Source organism: Buteo buteo, chromosome 8, assembly GCF_964188355.1.
Source record: "Buteo buteo chromosome 8, bButBut1.hap1.1, whole genome shotgun sequence".
In the NCBI taxonomy this organism is placed as follows: domain Eukaryota; kingdom Metazoa; phylum Chordata; class Aves; order Accipitriformes; family Accipitridae; genus Buteo; species Buteo buteo.
The window spans coordinates 10461789-10479313 of NC_134178.1; the positions used below are offsets into that span (position 1 = coordinate 10461789).

At 43.9% G+C, this 17525-nt stretch overlaps 1 protein-coding gene across 16 annotated transcripts in view; it reads left to right on the plus strand.

The window, feature by feature from the left end:
- The first annotated feature begins 760 nt into the window (after positions 1 to 760).
- The window catches only part of KDM6A (lysine demethylase 6A), a 167942-nt gene continuing 151177 nt past the window's right edge, over positions 761 to 17525 (plus strand). For 10 of the 16 annotated variants that reach the window (XM_075033585.1, XM_075033587.1, XM_075033588.1 and 7 more), the window contains exons 1-2: positions 761 to 1086; positions 1362 to 1425. In XM_075033585.1, coding sequence (XP_074889686.1) covers positions 926 to 1086; positions 1362 to 1425 — 225 coding nt within the window. In that variant the 5' untranslated portion in view covers positions 761 to 925. The remainder of the gene's footprint in view (positions 1087 to 1361; positions 1426 to 17525) is intronic. The other 6 variants (XM_075033589.1, XM_075033592.1, XM_075033598.1 and 3 more) reach the window with 1 other exon arrangement.

The window sequence follows — 17525 nt, forward strand, 5'->3', positions numbered from 1 at the left end:
AGCCCGGAGCCCCCGTTACGCAACTCCGCCCGTGAGCGCAGCCCTCCCTCCTCCTCCTCCTCCCACTCCCAGCGCCCGCCACTCCCGAAAACTCCCCCCCCGCCTTGCTCGTCCTCCGGTTTTTAAAGGCGTACACCAAACATGCTGGCGCTGGGTAATCGAAAAGCTCCTCTGACCGACGGCCCGTTCGACCTCTCATAAGCCGCGAGTCCCTGAAATCCCGCCCCCTCCCTCGGACGCCGACCAATGGAATGAAGCCGGCGAGGGAGGCGGGCGCCGAAGGCCAACCAAGCCGAAGCGCAGCGGTGGAAGAGCGCTATGACTGACGTAAGTCAACAAAGGTCACGTGCGGCGCAGCGGAGGCGGCGATTGGCTGCGTGGGCCCAGGCGGGCGGGCGGGGAGGGGGGGGGGTCACGGTGGCGGCGTGGGGTTCGCTGTGTGACACAATTACAACAACTTTGGGCAGCTGCTGGGGAAGTTTGTACAGGCGGCAAACACACCCCGCGCGGCAGGGCGGGCGGGGCCCCTGTCACCCCGGCTCCCCGCACCCCTCGCCGCCGGGGCGAGCGGCGCCGCGGCGATGTAAACACCGCTCCGCCGCCATCCGCCGCAGCCGCCGCCTCCTCCTCCTCCTCTTCCCCCCCCCCCGCCTCCTCCTCCCCCGAGTCTCCAGCGCTGGGGCTCCCTCCCTCCCCCCTCCCTCCTCCTCCTCCTCCTCCTCCTCCGAGCAGCGGGGCTTCCCCCCGCCTCCCTCCCTCTCCCCTCCCTCCCTCCCTCCCTCCCCCTCCCTGCCGGCTGTTGTTGTTGTAATAAAAGTTGTGGTGTGTGTGTGTGTCGGGCACCCCGCCCCGCCCGGCGCTGGGGGGTGTTGGGGGCGCGCAGGGGGGGGGGGTTGCGATCGTGAGTTAATTACGCTGCGTTTCCATGAAATCGTGCGGAGTGTCGCTCGCCGCTGCCGCCGCCTCTGCTGCTCCTTTCGGTGATGAGGAAAAGAAAATGGCGGCGGGGAAAGCGAGCGGCCAGAGCGAGGAGGACTTCGCCAGCTTGACAGCCGAGGAGAGAGAAGCCCTATCCGGCCTCGACAGGTACCCGCTCCCCACTCCGCCCCGGCCGCCTCCGTGTCCCGGCTCGGCCCGCGCTCCCTCCGTGTCCCCCCCCTCCCCTGCCCGCGGCTCCCCGCTCGGGAGTGCGTGTGTGCCCGTGTGCGGGCTCCCGGCCCCCGCCGCCGCCGCGCTCTGCCCTTGCCCGCCGGGAGCGAGCCTGCCTGCCCGCCCGCCCGCCTGCCTGCCCGTGCGGGGGGCTGACTCTCGCTAACGCTTGTGCCTCTCTCCCCTCCCTCCCGCCCGCTCCCCTTCTGCAGCCGACTCTTCGGATTTCTGAGGCTTCATGAAGATGGCGCCAGAACGAAGGCCTTGCTGTTAAAGGTAAGCGCGAGGGTGGATGTGGAGCGGGGCTGGGGGGGGGGGGGGAGAGGGGGGGAGGGGAGGGAGCCGGCCCGGCCCGGCCCAGCCGCCCCCTCCCTCCGGTCCCCCGGGTCCCCACGGTGAGTGTGTGCGTGCCAGTGTGCATCTGGGTGCGAGCGTCTCTGTGTGTGTGTGTGGCACCGCCACATCCGCGGGCGCACGTCCCCGCAGGCGGCAGGGCGCTCCGCCTCGCCCCCCGCCGCGGTCTCCCCACGCGTCGCTGCCGCCTTTGCCCCTTCCCCTTCCCCCCCCCCCCCGCCTCCATCTCCCTCTCCCCCCCCGTAGTCAGCGCTCGGGGCCGAGTGTGGGGACGAAGGGAACGCGGCCTCGCGGGTTCCGCTCCGGACACTTTGAGGGTGTCCGTCCAGCCCCGGGACGGGAAAGTGCCTGCGCGGCGGGGACCGAGCCCGGGGGCCGGGAGCAAACGCCAAGCGGCGCGGCGGGGCGGGGGAGGGGGCGCGGGGGCGGGAGGGAGGAGGAGGAGGAGGAGGAGGTGGCGGTGGCGGGGGGGGTGTGTTGGGGGGGGGGGGGAGAGGGAGAGAGAGAAGAGGAGGGAGGGCGCGCGCGAGGCGCTGCTGACGTTGGCCTCTCCCCGGACCCTCCCTCGTGATTTTCGCCCCGCGCGGCGGGGGCTGGCGGCTGCGCGCGCCCTGCCCGGCGGCGGCGCGGGGCGGGCGGGGGGGGGATAAAGAGGGAGGGGGGGAGAGCGGGGAAGCTGACCCGGAGCCGGGGGGCCCGGGGCGCTGAGCCGCTGCCCGGAGCCCGTCGCCGAGTGACTTGTTTACTCTCCGGGCCCGGGTGCCTCCAGCGTGCCAGCTCCTCGCCGAGCGCCGTGTCCCGCCCGCTGCCCCCCCCCCTTCCTCCTCCTTCTCTTCTCCTTCCCCCGCGCCGTCCCCGCCGCCGGGCGGCTTGACAGGGAGCGGGACGGCCCGCAGGTTGCTGGAGCCTGCCCGGCTCTCTTGAGAGAGATGTTTGTTTCTGTGAAAAGTTGTTGGCCCTGTCATTTAGTTAAGTAATGGCTGCTCCTGTCGGCCCAAGATGGCCGGACAGGGAGGAGAAAGAGAAGGGGGGGGGGTAAATACGAAACAAATACCGGGAACGAATATGCACGTCGCCTGGAGAATGAAGCCCCCGATGAACGTTGAGGGAAACTCCTGCGCATTGCAAGTTCTTTCTGGGTGCTTTCCTGCTGCAGGCAGGGCGTTTGCAGCACCGGTGTCCTCCTTATCAACCTGTAGCACGTTCTGCTGCCCGTCCGTAAGCTATTGACAAAGGCTGTGCCGGCTGAGTGCCTGCTGGTTGTATTTGAAGACTAAAGGCGAGGAAAGCGTTTGGGTAACAGAATAAGTCGAACTGTTTTTAAAATACCACACGGCTGAAGCAGGGGGCTGTGTTCTTCTGGTTCCTGCTTTCTGACTTGTTCCTGTCAGTAGTGTTGCATTTGACACTTTGTTCATCCTATTGTTGTGCCCCTGCTGTACGCCGATATTTTCACGTGAAGAATTTTTTTTTCTGTTGCTGGTCTTGGTTGATCTGAAGACCCAACTCTAACGCGTGTTGAATTCGGTAGCCTAGGCCCTTACTTGTGTTTGGATGTTTATTTCTGGCATGATTGGAAAAGCTGAATGTCAGGACATGGGGGGAGGGGGGAGGGATGGAAGGAAAAGCAAGTACACTTTTCTTTGTGCTTGTATTTTTTAAAATCTCGTGGTTTTCTTTTGATTTTCAGAGTTATTTATACAAGTACTTCTTCAGATAAATCAAAAAGGTAGGGGAGTGACATGTCAGACCAGTTAAATAACGTACGTTAACTGTTAGTGGTCCAGAATTAATGTCTGCTCAGTGATTGCTGCTGAGGCTATTGGAAATGTTAGAGAGAATCATACATGGGGTAGAGTTCAAGGATGCCAGAAAATAAAAGCGTCCTATGTAATTAGATTGTCTGTCGCATAACAAACATCACTAGGTTAAGTTTTATTTTGCGTACTGTAAAATTAAGTAATGCAGCAATTCAGCTTATTAGTTGAGTTTTGAGTTTCTTGCATTTTCTTTTTTATGCCAATTGATTAAAGTTTTAGTATGTACAGACAGTATGTTTGAGATGACTGAAGTTGTTGGGCATTCTGATAGTTTTGAAGTATATTTCTAGAAGTATCATTGTGTGTTCCATTACGGCATCAGTGTATGAATCCATGCAGTGAATACTAAAAAAAAACCCAACCAACCAAATATCTTGCTGTTTCACCTCAGTTTTCTGACAGTGTTTTGGATATTTATGAATTGCACACTAATTCACGAAGCATGTTCCTCGTAAAACTTGTCTCTGAGAAAAGTAGATTGTTAAGGAAGTACAAAGATTAAAATGTTACTGTTCAAAGATGTTTGAGAGGAATTTCTTGGCTTGAACCAGGTTTGGTTTTGTTTGTGCTTTTTACTTTCAGGGAATGTGCACGTGTTTCAGTTACTGTTATTGACAACTAAGAAGTTGTTATTTTTAAGATGTTTGTTACTTAAACAATTCCTTTTCTGTCTCTGTGAAGCTTTATACGGTCTACACTGTACGGGAGGGTTTAGAGTAATTCATCTAGCAAATCACTTTAATTCCATGTAACAGTTATTTTTATTGTAGAAAGTGTGGCCATATATATGTGGGTTTAATTAACGGGTTTTGCAGCGATAGTAACAAAATCTTTCCTTTTGTGCATGGAGCAACAACAGCTAACAAAGACCCTAGGCTCCATAATTATGAAATCCTAACTGACTGATTTAAGAATCTACAAGCCAGCACATTATAAAGTAATGTGAGATTTATGTGTAAGTATAGCAGGTAAGGAAAACCATTGTGTCATGTTTCCAGAGGAATCTTTCACAAAGGCAAAAATTTATCAGTACTCCCCTCCATGCGAGAATAGTTCACCCGCTATCGAACCTTTTTTTTAAAAAGGCAGGCTGTAGCAGCGTCTCTTCTGCGAGCGCCTGACAGTGTTCCCTGGTTACCTGAGGATAAGGCGGTAGGAGCAGTGTACGTGTCTGAGGAGACTGTCAGGATTTGGGGGGGTGAGGTGAAGTCCTGGGTTGCAAGTGTTGAGGGAACTGCTCCGTTACCTGCACAGGTACTTGTGCAGCAGCGGGATTCTGTTGGGAGCTTAAATTTGGTGCCTCAATACAAGGAGGTGCTACTCTCGTTTTTACTGGGGTTCACGTGGCAGGAGGCAGTGCATTGGCTCGAGCCACTTGCAGGCCGACCAGGAGATTTCATGAAGCCTTTGCAGCGGGAACTCTAGTTTAATGAAGCCACACCCTGACAGAGTTTAATAAGAAGAAATCTGGGATCTCTTTCAGGGATGGAGGAAGCTTCGTGTCTGGGGCTTTAACATAGTTGTGGGTTTTATTCATGGTCCAGGTCTGGACTGCAGTACCCCTCTTTGGTAATTTTGCTTTGTAGGATGTATGGCTGTGGTATTGTGAACTAAACTGATTCCTGCTGCCGGGTGTAGCAAATCAAAAGAGCAGATAAGACGTCAGATCTATACAATTTTATGAATTATTGAAGATACAGACTAAAGGTCAAGAATATTGTATTGTTGCTCCATGTATTGGATATGTGATAAGCCAGAAGAAATCAAACTTCCCTGTAATGGTGTATGTGCTGTTAGTGTGTGTGACACAGGAATAGAATTTTCTGTTGCCATAAATTTTGTATTCATTTTGCAGAAAAGATGTTTTTTTGAAAAATCATAGTTTGCAGCTGGTGTGATTTTGGGAGAGAGGAGAGGGAAATTGAAAGAGAAGTCACCTTTCAAACTGGTTGAAATGCTGAAGATCCAATGTAACCAGTCTTGTGTAGGAGAAAGTGCTCACTGTTATGTTTCTGTAGTTGACAAGAACATTAATGTGAAGGAGCAAAACAACCCCAAACCAAACCCCAAAACCCTGCTGTTACCTTGCTGTTTCTCCCAGGAAGATGTTCTCGCTGGAGGTGAAGCTTAAAGATTTCTTGGGGGGGGGGGGGAGGAGGACATCCATTGTATTGGAAGTGAATTGCAAAGCATTTCCTTTTTCTTTCTTCCTTCCTTCCTTTTTTTTTTTTTTCTCTTTTTTAAATATGGTACTTCCAGTGTTTAGCCAAAGTTGACATTCTTTCAGTGACAAACCTTCGTTTCATAAGCTATAATTATTTGGCTTCTATACAGATTTAGGTTGATGTAGCTGGTCTAATGTATTGGGTATAAGATGCTTGTTAATTCCTATTCATTGAGTTTAATCAGTTTGTCATTTTCTGTAGACAAAATTTGAAGCATGTTTCCATTTAAAAGTATTGATGTTGAAGTCGATTTAAAGAGAGATGAAGTAGTACCATACAATATGCCGTTTTTTGGTCTCTGTGTTACCTCTTGTGGTTTTGCAGCCCTTTTGTTTTCCAGCTGATTTAAAAAATGGTGTTTCCTTTGTGTAAAGGCCACATGTGTTGACAAAATTAACAAAGTTATTATCTGTGCTTTTATTAAGCGTACAAAATAAGTGCACAGTGACAATACTCTTTCATCTTTCTTATAATTGTAGGTGGTGTTTGTTTAAAAATAGTTCCGGACAGTGTGAATTAATATATATTGACTTTGTCCCTTTAGTGTTGACGTTAATGTTAATTTTCTACTAATCTATAATTAAATATCCTCAGTTTTAATTACAACAGACTGCTTGAAAAATAATTATGCGGGAAAACATTTTAGCAGATTAGTCTAGGTGTAGTAAAGCTATTTTTTTAAATACCTTTGGAAACATTTTGGCTTAATTTATTTTCATCAAAACAAAGAAATACTGCTTTAAAAAGAATTATAGTGTTTGCCTTATATAATGGCAGTGCTGGGAATTGAGAAACTGGGAATTGGCACCATGAGACATTTGTAAAGCATTCCAGGAAATGGGCAGCCTCTCCAATTTCTGTAAATTTATACCTGAGCTGTCCCTTTATGTTTTTCTAAAATACATTCTGCATTTCTTATTATTTGTTTAACAGACAGTATGCTAGATAATAGTGTGGAACAGGTTGAAGTTGGTTAAAATTTTGTAAATTGTTTTATGGGTGGAACTGATTTTCAAGCCTTTGTTGAAGGTGTCTGGGAGTGGAAAGACTTGAAGTAAAAATGTTAGGAGTATTTACAGGTAATTAGGATTGATGTATAGATTTTTTTTTTTTAAGATCAGTGTTTTTCTGTATGCAATTTGGGCTTTATGTTAATAGAGTAGGATTTTTTAAGGATCCAATTAAGGTGTAATGGATGACATGTTCTTATAGTTCATGGTTGTACCATGCTTATACTTTGAAATTACAATTAACAGTCTATGTGATATTTATGTATCCTGGTGCTTAAAGACTTAGTTACAGGTTTGCAATATTTGTGCTACATCTGGTATTAAAAACAACTTTTTTTTTTAATGGCTGTTACGCAGTACTTTTTGTTTAAGTATGAGATACTTGGCATTTTTTGATACTTTCAAAACTAGCGTTCAAGGCATATTTCTTTAAAATGCTGGGGTTTTTTATTGCTCAAAACATACATTCTTGAACGTTTTGGATGTTTAAGTTTAAAGTGCAGTGTTACTTTCTGAAGGCAAGGAAATTAATGAAGTTAGAAATATTACAGTTGCAATTTTAATCTGTTAATGAAAATGCAAGGATGGACCTCATCTCTACAAACAGCCTTGTTTTGTAGAACTGTATTTAAGATTGCAGGACAGCTAGCATACTGGTATTTGTGTTTCAGTAAGCTTTATGTTTGCTATCAGGAGACCATTAATGGGGAATACAATTTAAGATTTTTCCTTGTAATAGTACCTTTTCATGTTTCTTACGGAATAAACATTACATATTGTAGCTTCTAAGTACCAGTCTACTGAGTCTGGAGGCTGAAGTAGTCTGTTTCTTGAAGTGATACATATGCATAGACGTAAGATAATTCATGCCCTACTGAGTTAATAATCAAACAGACAAGGTGAGCAGCAATTCAGGATGAAGAAGAGAGAGAAATATTATTGTATTTTAGCAGCTGAGGAAAAGAGGTTCTGATAAATGATTTAATTTTTGAAAGTGTGAAGAAAACCTGTGTCAAGGATGGGACACAATCGTTTTCCTTCAATTCCATTCCAATAATTTAACCATGGAAATCATTCCCTTGATTCACTTGTGCATCATGATACTCACATGCTCTAGCTTTCAAATTTCTATACGGGTAATCTCGGGTACCGTACGTGAAGAAGAAATAGCCAATCTAAAGCTTTTGTCTATACATAGTATTCAGGTGTGCTTTCTGCTTGTGAAAAGCATGGCACTCTGCCTCTTGCCAGCCTTTATAGCTGTTTGTTCACTGGAGTGGGTTGAGTGGACTTGATAATTATAGAGGTAAGACTATCTGCAAATGTTGATAGCATCTGAAGTAAGTGTTGAAAGCATCATCTAAAAGCTATACCATATGTTTGTTATACCATTTTAGAAAAGAGTAGATGTTTCATACTTGGATAAGTCTGTGCGTGTAGAACCATTTGTTTTCATTACATTAGTAAGATGATACAAAATTGAGGAGAGCCATGGAAAATGTTTATGGCTATAAAGTGATTTTATACTGATTAACATTTGTCACAAGACTTTCCAGTGCCAGAATTGCGTGCCATAGCCCACTGTTGTTCTTTATTATCCCACTGAGAACTAGGCAAACTTAACGTTCCGTGGAGAAATTCAGCTTTGGTGTCCAGCCTTACAGATTCATGAGTTAAACTTCAGGTCGATCTCTGATTAGTGACCAAATATGTTTTTCTTGGTCCTCAACTGATACGATTTTTGGGTAATGGGAGGGATTTTGCAGTATTTTCAACAGACTGAAAGGGAAGGAAATGTGTGTATTTGTAGTTTGAGAATACTAAAATAGTTGTGCAAAAACTAGTTACTGCTCTAAAGGACTTGTATCAGCTTCTTCAGAAATGAATTAAGCAGATGGGCTGTGAGTCTGAGGTGAATGCATACCTGAGCTAGGTGGCAGGTTTTAGTATTGGTTCAGATAATTCCGGAAGCTGAGCCATTATCATGCTCACTCTGAATACATATAGGTATATGTATACAACTTCCAGTCCTTTAGTTCACACCTATCTTGTATTTTATGAGTACAACTCATGTAAGTTACTTTTTGTTTTAACCTCCCTTCTTGGTGAGGTTCTAATAGCTACGATGTTTGAAGTGTAACATTTGAACAATGCATCTTCACAAGTAAAAATTGAAGTGATTCTCATTAAACTTCAGGTGTTGTTATAGAGATCAGTTGACTGTCTTTGTTACAAATGTTAGCAACGTTAATCTTGTTCACTAGCAGAATACTTCTTTATAGTTAAAAACAGACAAAAATGAACTAAGTGGTCCTGTATGGAGCCCTGCAGAAGGCTGCCAGGATTTGTATTGGTGTACCTGGGAGGATAATCTTGGTACTTCACAGAACATTTTAGCTATGCGGAAAGAGAGGAACTGTGTTTGATATAGTCTAATCTGAGTTTGTTGGACCGCGGAAGTTCTGTAAAGCAAGGGAAAATAATTAAATATATTATTATATGTTTCTGATTGACAGAATAGGCGCATTACAGAAATAGCTGTAGTAGTCATAATTCCTGTTGTGAAAAGGCCATTTTCAAGACTGACCTGTTACAAGACTAGGCTGTTCAAAGCTTGTTTTCAAGACTAGTTGTACTGATACTGTCAAAAGTAGTATGGGCCATTTGATAGTTTGCTTGTGGTCAAATAAAGAATGATAGGAAAGTATTCTTTATGTAAATAAAATACTGTGTTAATGAACAAAAAGCCCCTTAAGTGTGTTTGGGAGTTGAAGAATATTCTTTCTCAGATATTTTCAGTTTAGAGTATGAGAGGATGCATGGATTATCATCAGAGCTGTTTTGACAAAATAGCTTCCTTTATGGTTCTTGCATTTGCTGCATGGCATTCACAGAAGAAACTTGTTTAATTAAGATGTAGAATTAAGAGCTCGTTTATAGTTTTATAAAGGGAGTGACTAAAAGTGTGTTATGAATTACAACCAGAATGCTATATGTCTACATATGAATTTCCTTGTGGTAAGTTGTTAAATTAATTGTTGTTTGTTAAAATGGCTTTAAGTCATTTCCTTTTCTCACAGTGGCGTTTTGAGGATTATAATTCACTTCTCAATAGAGATTGGTTATTAAAGTCTAAAGCAGATTGAGTTGTGAATGTGCTTTTCATTAAATTTCCGGTTGCATTTTGAGAATTTAAAAATTCTGAACAATTTCAGTATATCATTTTCAGCATTAGTCAAAAGATCTAGTGCAGTGGCTGTTAAAATAGAGCCAATAGATCTCTTTTTTTTTTTCTGGTAGTATTATGTTACTTCCATTGCAGTTGCCATTTTAACTTTTTATTTAAGCACTGTTTTCATTTTTTTACTATTTGAAAACTTACTTGCAGAAGAATCTAGAGTAGAATAATGAATTGAGGTTAAGGCCTTAGTTTTATGTATTTTTCCTCTAGGTAGCAGAATTTCAGCTGCTCTCTCTCTGTTGCTTCTCATACGTGCTGGTGAAACCAGCCTGTGTGCTGAATCAGGCTGCAGAACTGATTCAGATAAAAAATAATCTAGTAAAAGTGGAAAACTCATTAATTTTAAATAGCCAACACCAAAGGTTACTACTAACACAAAGATTTTAGATTTTAGAAGAGCAAACTTCAGCTCGCTCAGAGCTCTGTTGGGAGGGATTCCGTGGGAAGCTTCTGTGGAGGATAAAGGAGCTAGTGAGTGCTGGGAGTTTTTCAAGAATGCTCTTCTGGAAGCACAAAACCAGTTCATCCCCTTTAAAGGTAAGGGAAGTAGGCAAAGCAAGAGACCCCTTTGGCTTAACTGCGAGCTTCTGAGTCTGCTCAAAACCAGGAGAGAGGCATACCAGAGATGGAAAAGCAGACGAATACCTGTTGAGAGCTACACGGGCACTGCCAGGGCGTGCAGAGATGCAGTTAGAAAAGCAAAAGCTCAGCTCTAATTGAAATTGGCCAGAGATGTCAAAAACTACAAGAAGGGGTTCTTCAGGTACCTAAACAACAAGCAGAAACAGAAGGAAAATATTGGCCCTCTGTTAAACAGGAGAGGTGAATTACTCAGTGACAAGGCTGAAAAGGCAGAGGTTCTCTACACTTTCTTCACCTCTGTCTTTACCAGCACTGTTGGGCCCCAGGCCTTGGGAGCAAAAATCCAGGTTGATGCAATCACAGACCCACTGTCAGTGAAGGAAGAGTTGGTATGTGAACTATTACAGGAGCTTGACTCCTACAAATCAATGGGCCCTGACAATATCCACCCAAGGGTGTTGAGGGGGCAGGCTGGTGATGTTGCGAGGCCACTTTATCTAATCTTTGAGAATTATCTAATCTTTGAGAAGTTGTGGAGATCAGGGGATGCCCCAGAAGACTGGAAGAAGGCTAATGTCACCCCCATCTGCAAGAAGGGCTTAAAGGAGGATCCAGGAAATCACAGGCTCATCAGTCTTAACTTCAGTCCTTGGGAAAGTTATGGAATGAATCCTTCTGGGGGCTGTCAGAAGTCAAATGAAGCACGTGATTGGGAAAAGCCAGCATGGATTCCCCAAGGGCAAATCGTGCTTGACAAACCTGATCACCGTCTGCGACAAAGTAACCTGCTTAGTTGATGTGTGGGGAGCAGTGGACATTGTCTACCTGGATTTCTCCAAGGCTTTCGATGTGGTTTCCTGCAGCCTCCTCCTAGAGAAACTGATGCGTTGCAGTCTAGACAAGTGGTCTGTGTAGTGGGTGGGGATCTGGCTGACAGGTCGCACCCAGAGGGTGATGGTAAATAGCTCCTTTTCAAACTGGCAACCTATCACAAATGGGGTCCCCCAGGAATTAATTGGGCCCAATGCTGTGTAATATCTTCATAAGTGACCTGGATGATGGAATATCCTGGTTTTGGCTGGGATAGAGTTAATTTTCTTCCTAGTAGCTGGTACAGTGCTGTGTTTTGCATTTAATATGAGAAGAATGTTGATAACATGCTGATGTTTTAGTTGTTGCTAAGTCATGTTTATATTAAGTCAAGGATTTTTCAGCTTCTCATGCCCAGCCAGCAAGAAGGCTGGAGGGACACAAGAAGCTGGGAGGGGACACAGCCAGGGCAGCTGACCCAAACTGGCCAAAGGGGTATTCCATACCGTGTGACGTCACGTCTAGTATATAAACGGGGGGGAGTTGGCCAGGAGGGGCTGATCACTGCTGGGGAACTAACTGGGCATCGGCTGGTGAGTGATGAGCAATTGCATTGTGCATCACTTGTCTGTCAGATTATACTCTCTTTTAATCTTCCTTTTCATTACAATTTTATTTTTTATCTCAATTATTAAACTGTTCTTATCTCAACCCACGAGTTTTACTTCCCCCCCCCTCCCCCCCCCCCGATTCTCCTCCCCATCCCACTGCGGGGGGAGGAGTGAGGGAGCAGCTGCATCATGCTTAGTTGCTGTCTGGGGTTAAACCACGACGTGGGATCAAGCGTACCCTGATGAAGTTTGCTGATGATACCAAACTGAGTGGGAAAGTGGACACTTTGGAAGGGAGAGCCACCCTGCAGGAAGACCTGGGTAGGCTGGAAGAGTGGGCCCACAAGAACCTTATGAAATTCAGCAAAGATAAATGTAAGGTCTTGCACTGGGGAAACACAATCCAGGAGTACAGCACAGGCTGGGATCTGCCCAGCTGGGGAGCAGCTCTGTGGAAAGGGATGTCGGGTTCCTGGTGGACAAAAAGCTCAGTAAGAGTCAACAGTGTGGTGCTGCAGCAAAGCAAGCCAACAGGATGCTGGGTTGTATCAAGGGCATCACCAGCAGAGATAAAGAAGTCATCATCCCACTCTACTCAGCGCTTGTCAGACCACACCTGGAATACTGTATTCAGTTTTGGTCCCTGCTATACAAAAAAGTTGTGGACAGGCTGGAGAGGGTCCAGAGAGGGGCCGCAAAGATGGTCAAAGGACTGGGAAGCTTGCCATGTGAGGAAAGGTTGAGAGAACTGGGTTTGTTCAGCCTTGAGAAAAGAAGGCTTAGGGGGGAGACCTTATCACCACATTCCAGTATTTAAAGGGTGGCTATAAAGAAGATAGAGACTCCCTTTTTACAGGGAGTCATATGGAAAAGATGAGGGGTAATAGGCACTCGTCACTCCTGAGGAGGTTCTGAGTGGACGCAAGAGGAAAACTTTTCACAATGAAAACAATCAACCATTGGAATAATCTCCCCAGGGAAGCAGTGGATTCCCCAACATTGGACAGTTTTAAGATTCAGCTGGGCGGGGTGCTGGGCCATCTTGTCTAGACCATGCTTTTGCCAAGGAAGGTTGGACCAGGTGATCCTTGAGGTCCCTTCCAACCTGGTATTCTATGAATACAGTTCATTGTGCAGACTCAAAAAAGGCTGTACAGGTGCTTTAAGAGAGATTTGGGAGGCTAGGGTGGGTCCTGCTTAGTGTGACACTGTTTCTGTAAGGACTATTTATAAAACTATGGCTGAAGCAGAAAGGTTTGCTTCCTTATTTTCTTATGGGAGATGGAATTATATATATTTTGGAAGCACAGGTTGCCAGGATTATATTTCTTTTTGGAGAGGAGGGGTGGAATGAGCGCAGTGGCCCAGCTTCATTAATCTCTTTGAAGGAATAGCTAGTATTTTGTGAAGATATTCTGCCACTAGGAGACTTAGGACAGGTTCAGATCTGAACGTACATGCAGCAGCAGAGAATGCCAGAATATATGTAACAAAGACTGTAGAAGAAAACAAAATCTTTTTTATGAAGCTGTTTTATGTCATTGTGGACATGGCTCTGAATGAAGGAGAGATGCTGAGGGATCTAGGTTGAGTATTTCATGAATTCTGCTTGAACCTATGCTTACTGAAAATCAGGCCTCCATTTGATTTTGGGGAAGAGGAGAAATGAAACAGTCTTCTGGGAAGGTTTTTCAGAATATAGTGTTATAATAGAAGGAAGACATTTGCAGTTGAAGGAAGTGGAGGAAATGTTGAAAAAGATACTTATTAGATGTGAGGAAGAGTGGGAAACCGAGGAATTAAATGGGTGACATAGTGATGCAGTCAAAAGGGCTGGGGGGGGGTGGGCAGTGGAGATCATAGTATATTCTTTCCAGCAGCTACCTGAATCTTGTTCCTGGATACCATCTAACTGTTCCTGCTAACTTAAGGTAGCATTTAAGCTCTTGATGGTGCTGGTCACTGCCTCAAAAGGTTTTAAAAACAAGGTAAACAGGAACAAAATAGAGATAACGAAATTGAGGAGGGTTTCTGGAGGGCGTGAAAAAGCTTAGTAAGAGTTATATGCTGTAAGTTCTGAATATAGCAGTGCCTCTGCTCTCCCCCATTTTTGAAATAAAAGTAAGGCATGGTAGAGGAAGCCGCTCCTTTAACAGAAGCTTTGGCTGCATTGTTTATGCCTTTATTTTCTACTGCTGCTTCCCTTTTCCCTCCTTACCGCCCAAGGAGGGGAAGAGTAAAGAAACCCACTGCTTCTGCTCTTTCCTCAAGGTGAAAAGAAAGGCTGAGAACTGTCATATTTGTTCTCATGTCATGTTTTGTTGCCTTTGGATTTGAATGATAAAGAAAGCTGAGCAAGTATGGAAGATTTAGGTGGATATGTTAAAAGGGCAAGAAATAGTTTAAAGTATGGAATTGAAAGCCTGTATAAGGGAGAATGAATGCTGATCTAGAGGATGTAACAGCATAGTTTAATGCAACAAAGTATAGAAAGAGTGTAAGATAAAGTGGAAGGATAAGAAAAATGGAGAACATCCATTATATAACATCATACAGTATGTCGTAAGCAATCTCTGGTAGGAAAGAGAAAATGGAATGATACCGGGAAGAATAGAGAAGTACAAAAATTGAGTACGTTGGTTGGTAAACTTCAATGGAGCTTCCAGGCATGTTACAAATATAGTAACTAAAGGTAGATTATACACACCATGGTTCTTAAAACTTTATGCATTCTTGGTCTTTGGTATGGTGCAAAGAAATGTGTTGTTTCCTGACTATTTTTAATCTCTCCTGGGTTTTAATGGTTGGAAGAGCAGTGTCTTTGGATTTGTGATTTCATTAACACTTGAACATTATAAGTGTTCAAAGATGGGAGACTACATAACATGTTGAAGGACTATCTGATTTCAAGTGTTACCTGTTAAAAAAGATCAACAAATTGGCTTACGGGTCTTTTTTTTCTTCTTAACCAATTTTTTTTTTGCTTGTTTTTAAGAAATAAGTGTTTATTTGTTTGTTTCTTAACTCAAAGGAAAGGGTGAGTATAGCTTTTGTTTTTTACAATTTCTGAAAAAGAATCCAGAGTTAGAAACTGTTCAGCTGATTTTGAATCAGAACGGTACATACTCCCCTATTCCTTGCTTAAGAGGTGGGGGGAAAAAAAAATGTTGTGCATGAAAACAAAACTCTTAAGTGTTAGACAGTATGAGAGGTGCATGTCTGAGCCAGCCGCTTCTGGCGTCTTTTTGAAAATCCTCAAATATACCTTTAGCATAGGAGCACATGTAATTTAATTAGCAAGTTAAGTTTTTGTAGCAGAGGGCTTTCTTAACTGTAGTTACTATGTGGAGGAGATTAATAGTTGAAATGGCTTTAATGCCTCTTCTGGTTATATGTGGGGAGGATTTAGAGGTGTTTATGCTTATAGCAGAGTTCATTGTTGTTGCCTAAGTAAGATGAGATCACAGAGACCATCAGAGTCCATGTTAACTAATGAGCAGAATAAGGTCTCATTTTCAACCTTAAAGGGCTCTGTTAACTTACAAGTTTATGTGTTAAATTTATGAGTTTTGACAGTTTTCTGGTATTAGTTATACACTTTCCATCTTTGCTGTCTTGGTGGGAATTTTTTCTATGTGTAGTCTCAATACAAGACATTTTTTAAAGTTTATTTGATACAAATAATTTGAAAAAAGTGCTAATGGTTCAATGGAACCTGGAAAGGAAACATTTGTTATGTTAAAAAAAGTGGAAAGCACAGCAAAAGCTGTATTGTAGTATAAAAATCTGTTGTAGGGGAGGTGGATGTATTTGGGACAGCTGGAAGAGCTGCAGAAGGTTGTGTAAGGATTCCTTAGATATGATAGATATTCCTTAGATATGATTGTTGCATAGAACTGTCATGCCTAATCTTGAAGATTGTCTTCAATTAATCCGGGAATGTAGATGTGTTCCAAACTGTATGAGGAAAAAGCTGGAATTGGAATATCGCAATCTATTTATTCCCTGCCAGTAAAAATGCTGTCATCTTAAGTTGTATTTTTCTTTTTATTAGTTGATTTTCTTCCCCTGTGGCAGCTTGTTTTTTGCTTTTGAATGGTAGGATGTTTTCCTGTAATGCCAGTTGCAAACTTCGAGCTTGCTTGCATTGTGGCCAAAAATCTGAGAACAATGATGACTCCATTATATCCAGTGAGAAAGGAATCTTTTGTACTACTTACTTTTAATTGCTAATTAAGCTAAGTCCTTGGTAGTTTGAAGGAATGGAATAGTTTATGCCCTCCACTTTAGACCAGTATTTGCTACTCAGTTGTGGAGAATGATGGAAGGGGTGATTTTCATTATGATTCCTAGATGAAAGTGACCTTCCTGAGAAAGTGAAAATGGGTAAGAGCACTCATTTTGCACAAGAAGCTCTCAGGATTCAGGGAACATGCGGCGCCTGTGGAACTGAGGAGCGGCTTAGGACTTCTGTGCTGCGCTGCTTAAGAAGGCCTAGCAACACCACCTGCCCCCTCCAAGGCTTTCTGTGGCTTTTGCCCGACTGCTCTGCTTTGGTTTCTATATTTAGTGTTTAAAGGTATTTTAGATTGTCTGGACAAGCAGCAGGAATCTTCTAGAAAAAGCTTGTTGATGTTCGGAGATTATTTTAATTTGTTCCTGATTTTTATTTTTTTAAGCATCGAGGTTAGAATGAAGCTTCCTTAATAGTGCAGCACTGGTTCCAGTGCATTAGAACTCACTTATTTTAAAGATTCTTCAGCACAGGTAAGTAGGAATTTTCTAACACCAGGAAACTGTGCCTCAAGAGGAGTGGGTAAGCAGATATGCAGATTTACCAACTGAAACAGGAAAATAATTCCAGCTACAGGTCATTTCACAACTTCTGCCTCAGGGCTTTCTCAATTCCACAATCAGAACTCAAAAATGGGACAAACTGATTCAAAGCAATTAATTTATGACTGGCTTGCTTAAGGTCTGTCAGGCTTCAGACAGCTGGAAAGGAGAAGGAACACACTTCTGCTCCAGTGACTTAATTTTCATGATTTTTCTGTAGTATTTGAGGACCTTTCCAGTTTTTTGTCATATCATTGCTGAAAGTGATTAACTCATATGTTTTCATAAGCAGATTACCTGTTTCACTTAGCACCTTGTTTGCCAGTGATTCCCTTTTCTAAAAAAAAAAATTAAAAAAAATTTTACTGAAGAGTAGTAGTTATCAGTACCTGTACATATTGGTGCCTGGGTTTAAGAATGAGTGTACTGTCAAATTCAGATAACCTCTTTGTGTTTATGTTCACACTTGGATCTCAGTTGGACAGTAGTCTCTGCTGCTATGGCTGTGCTGGCATTTCCTCTACCTCAGCAATCCCTACACAGCGTATGCTGACAGAAGTTATTCTGTTAGGATCATTGCACTGTTATGTGCAATGTCAGAATCAAAACCTGTTAGAACTCTCTTCTGTTAACCCTAGTTGGAGGGTTGAACGAAGGTGTATGATTTTTTTCATAACCTAGTGTATGAGCGGACAGAACATGGTAGAGCTGATTTTTGTAAAACAGCAATGCTGCCTGTAGCTGGGGTCTTCATGTGCTGTTCTGGTGATACTTGTATTAATTTCAGCTTTCAGTATCTTCCATGCTTTCTAAAGAATGAAATATTCCTATCAGCCTTGAAACTTGTTGCAAGTAAGGTAATTTAGAGCCCAGGTCAGTGTGATCTT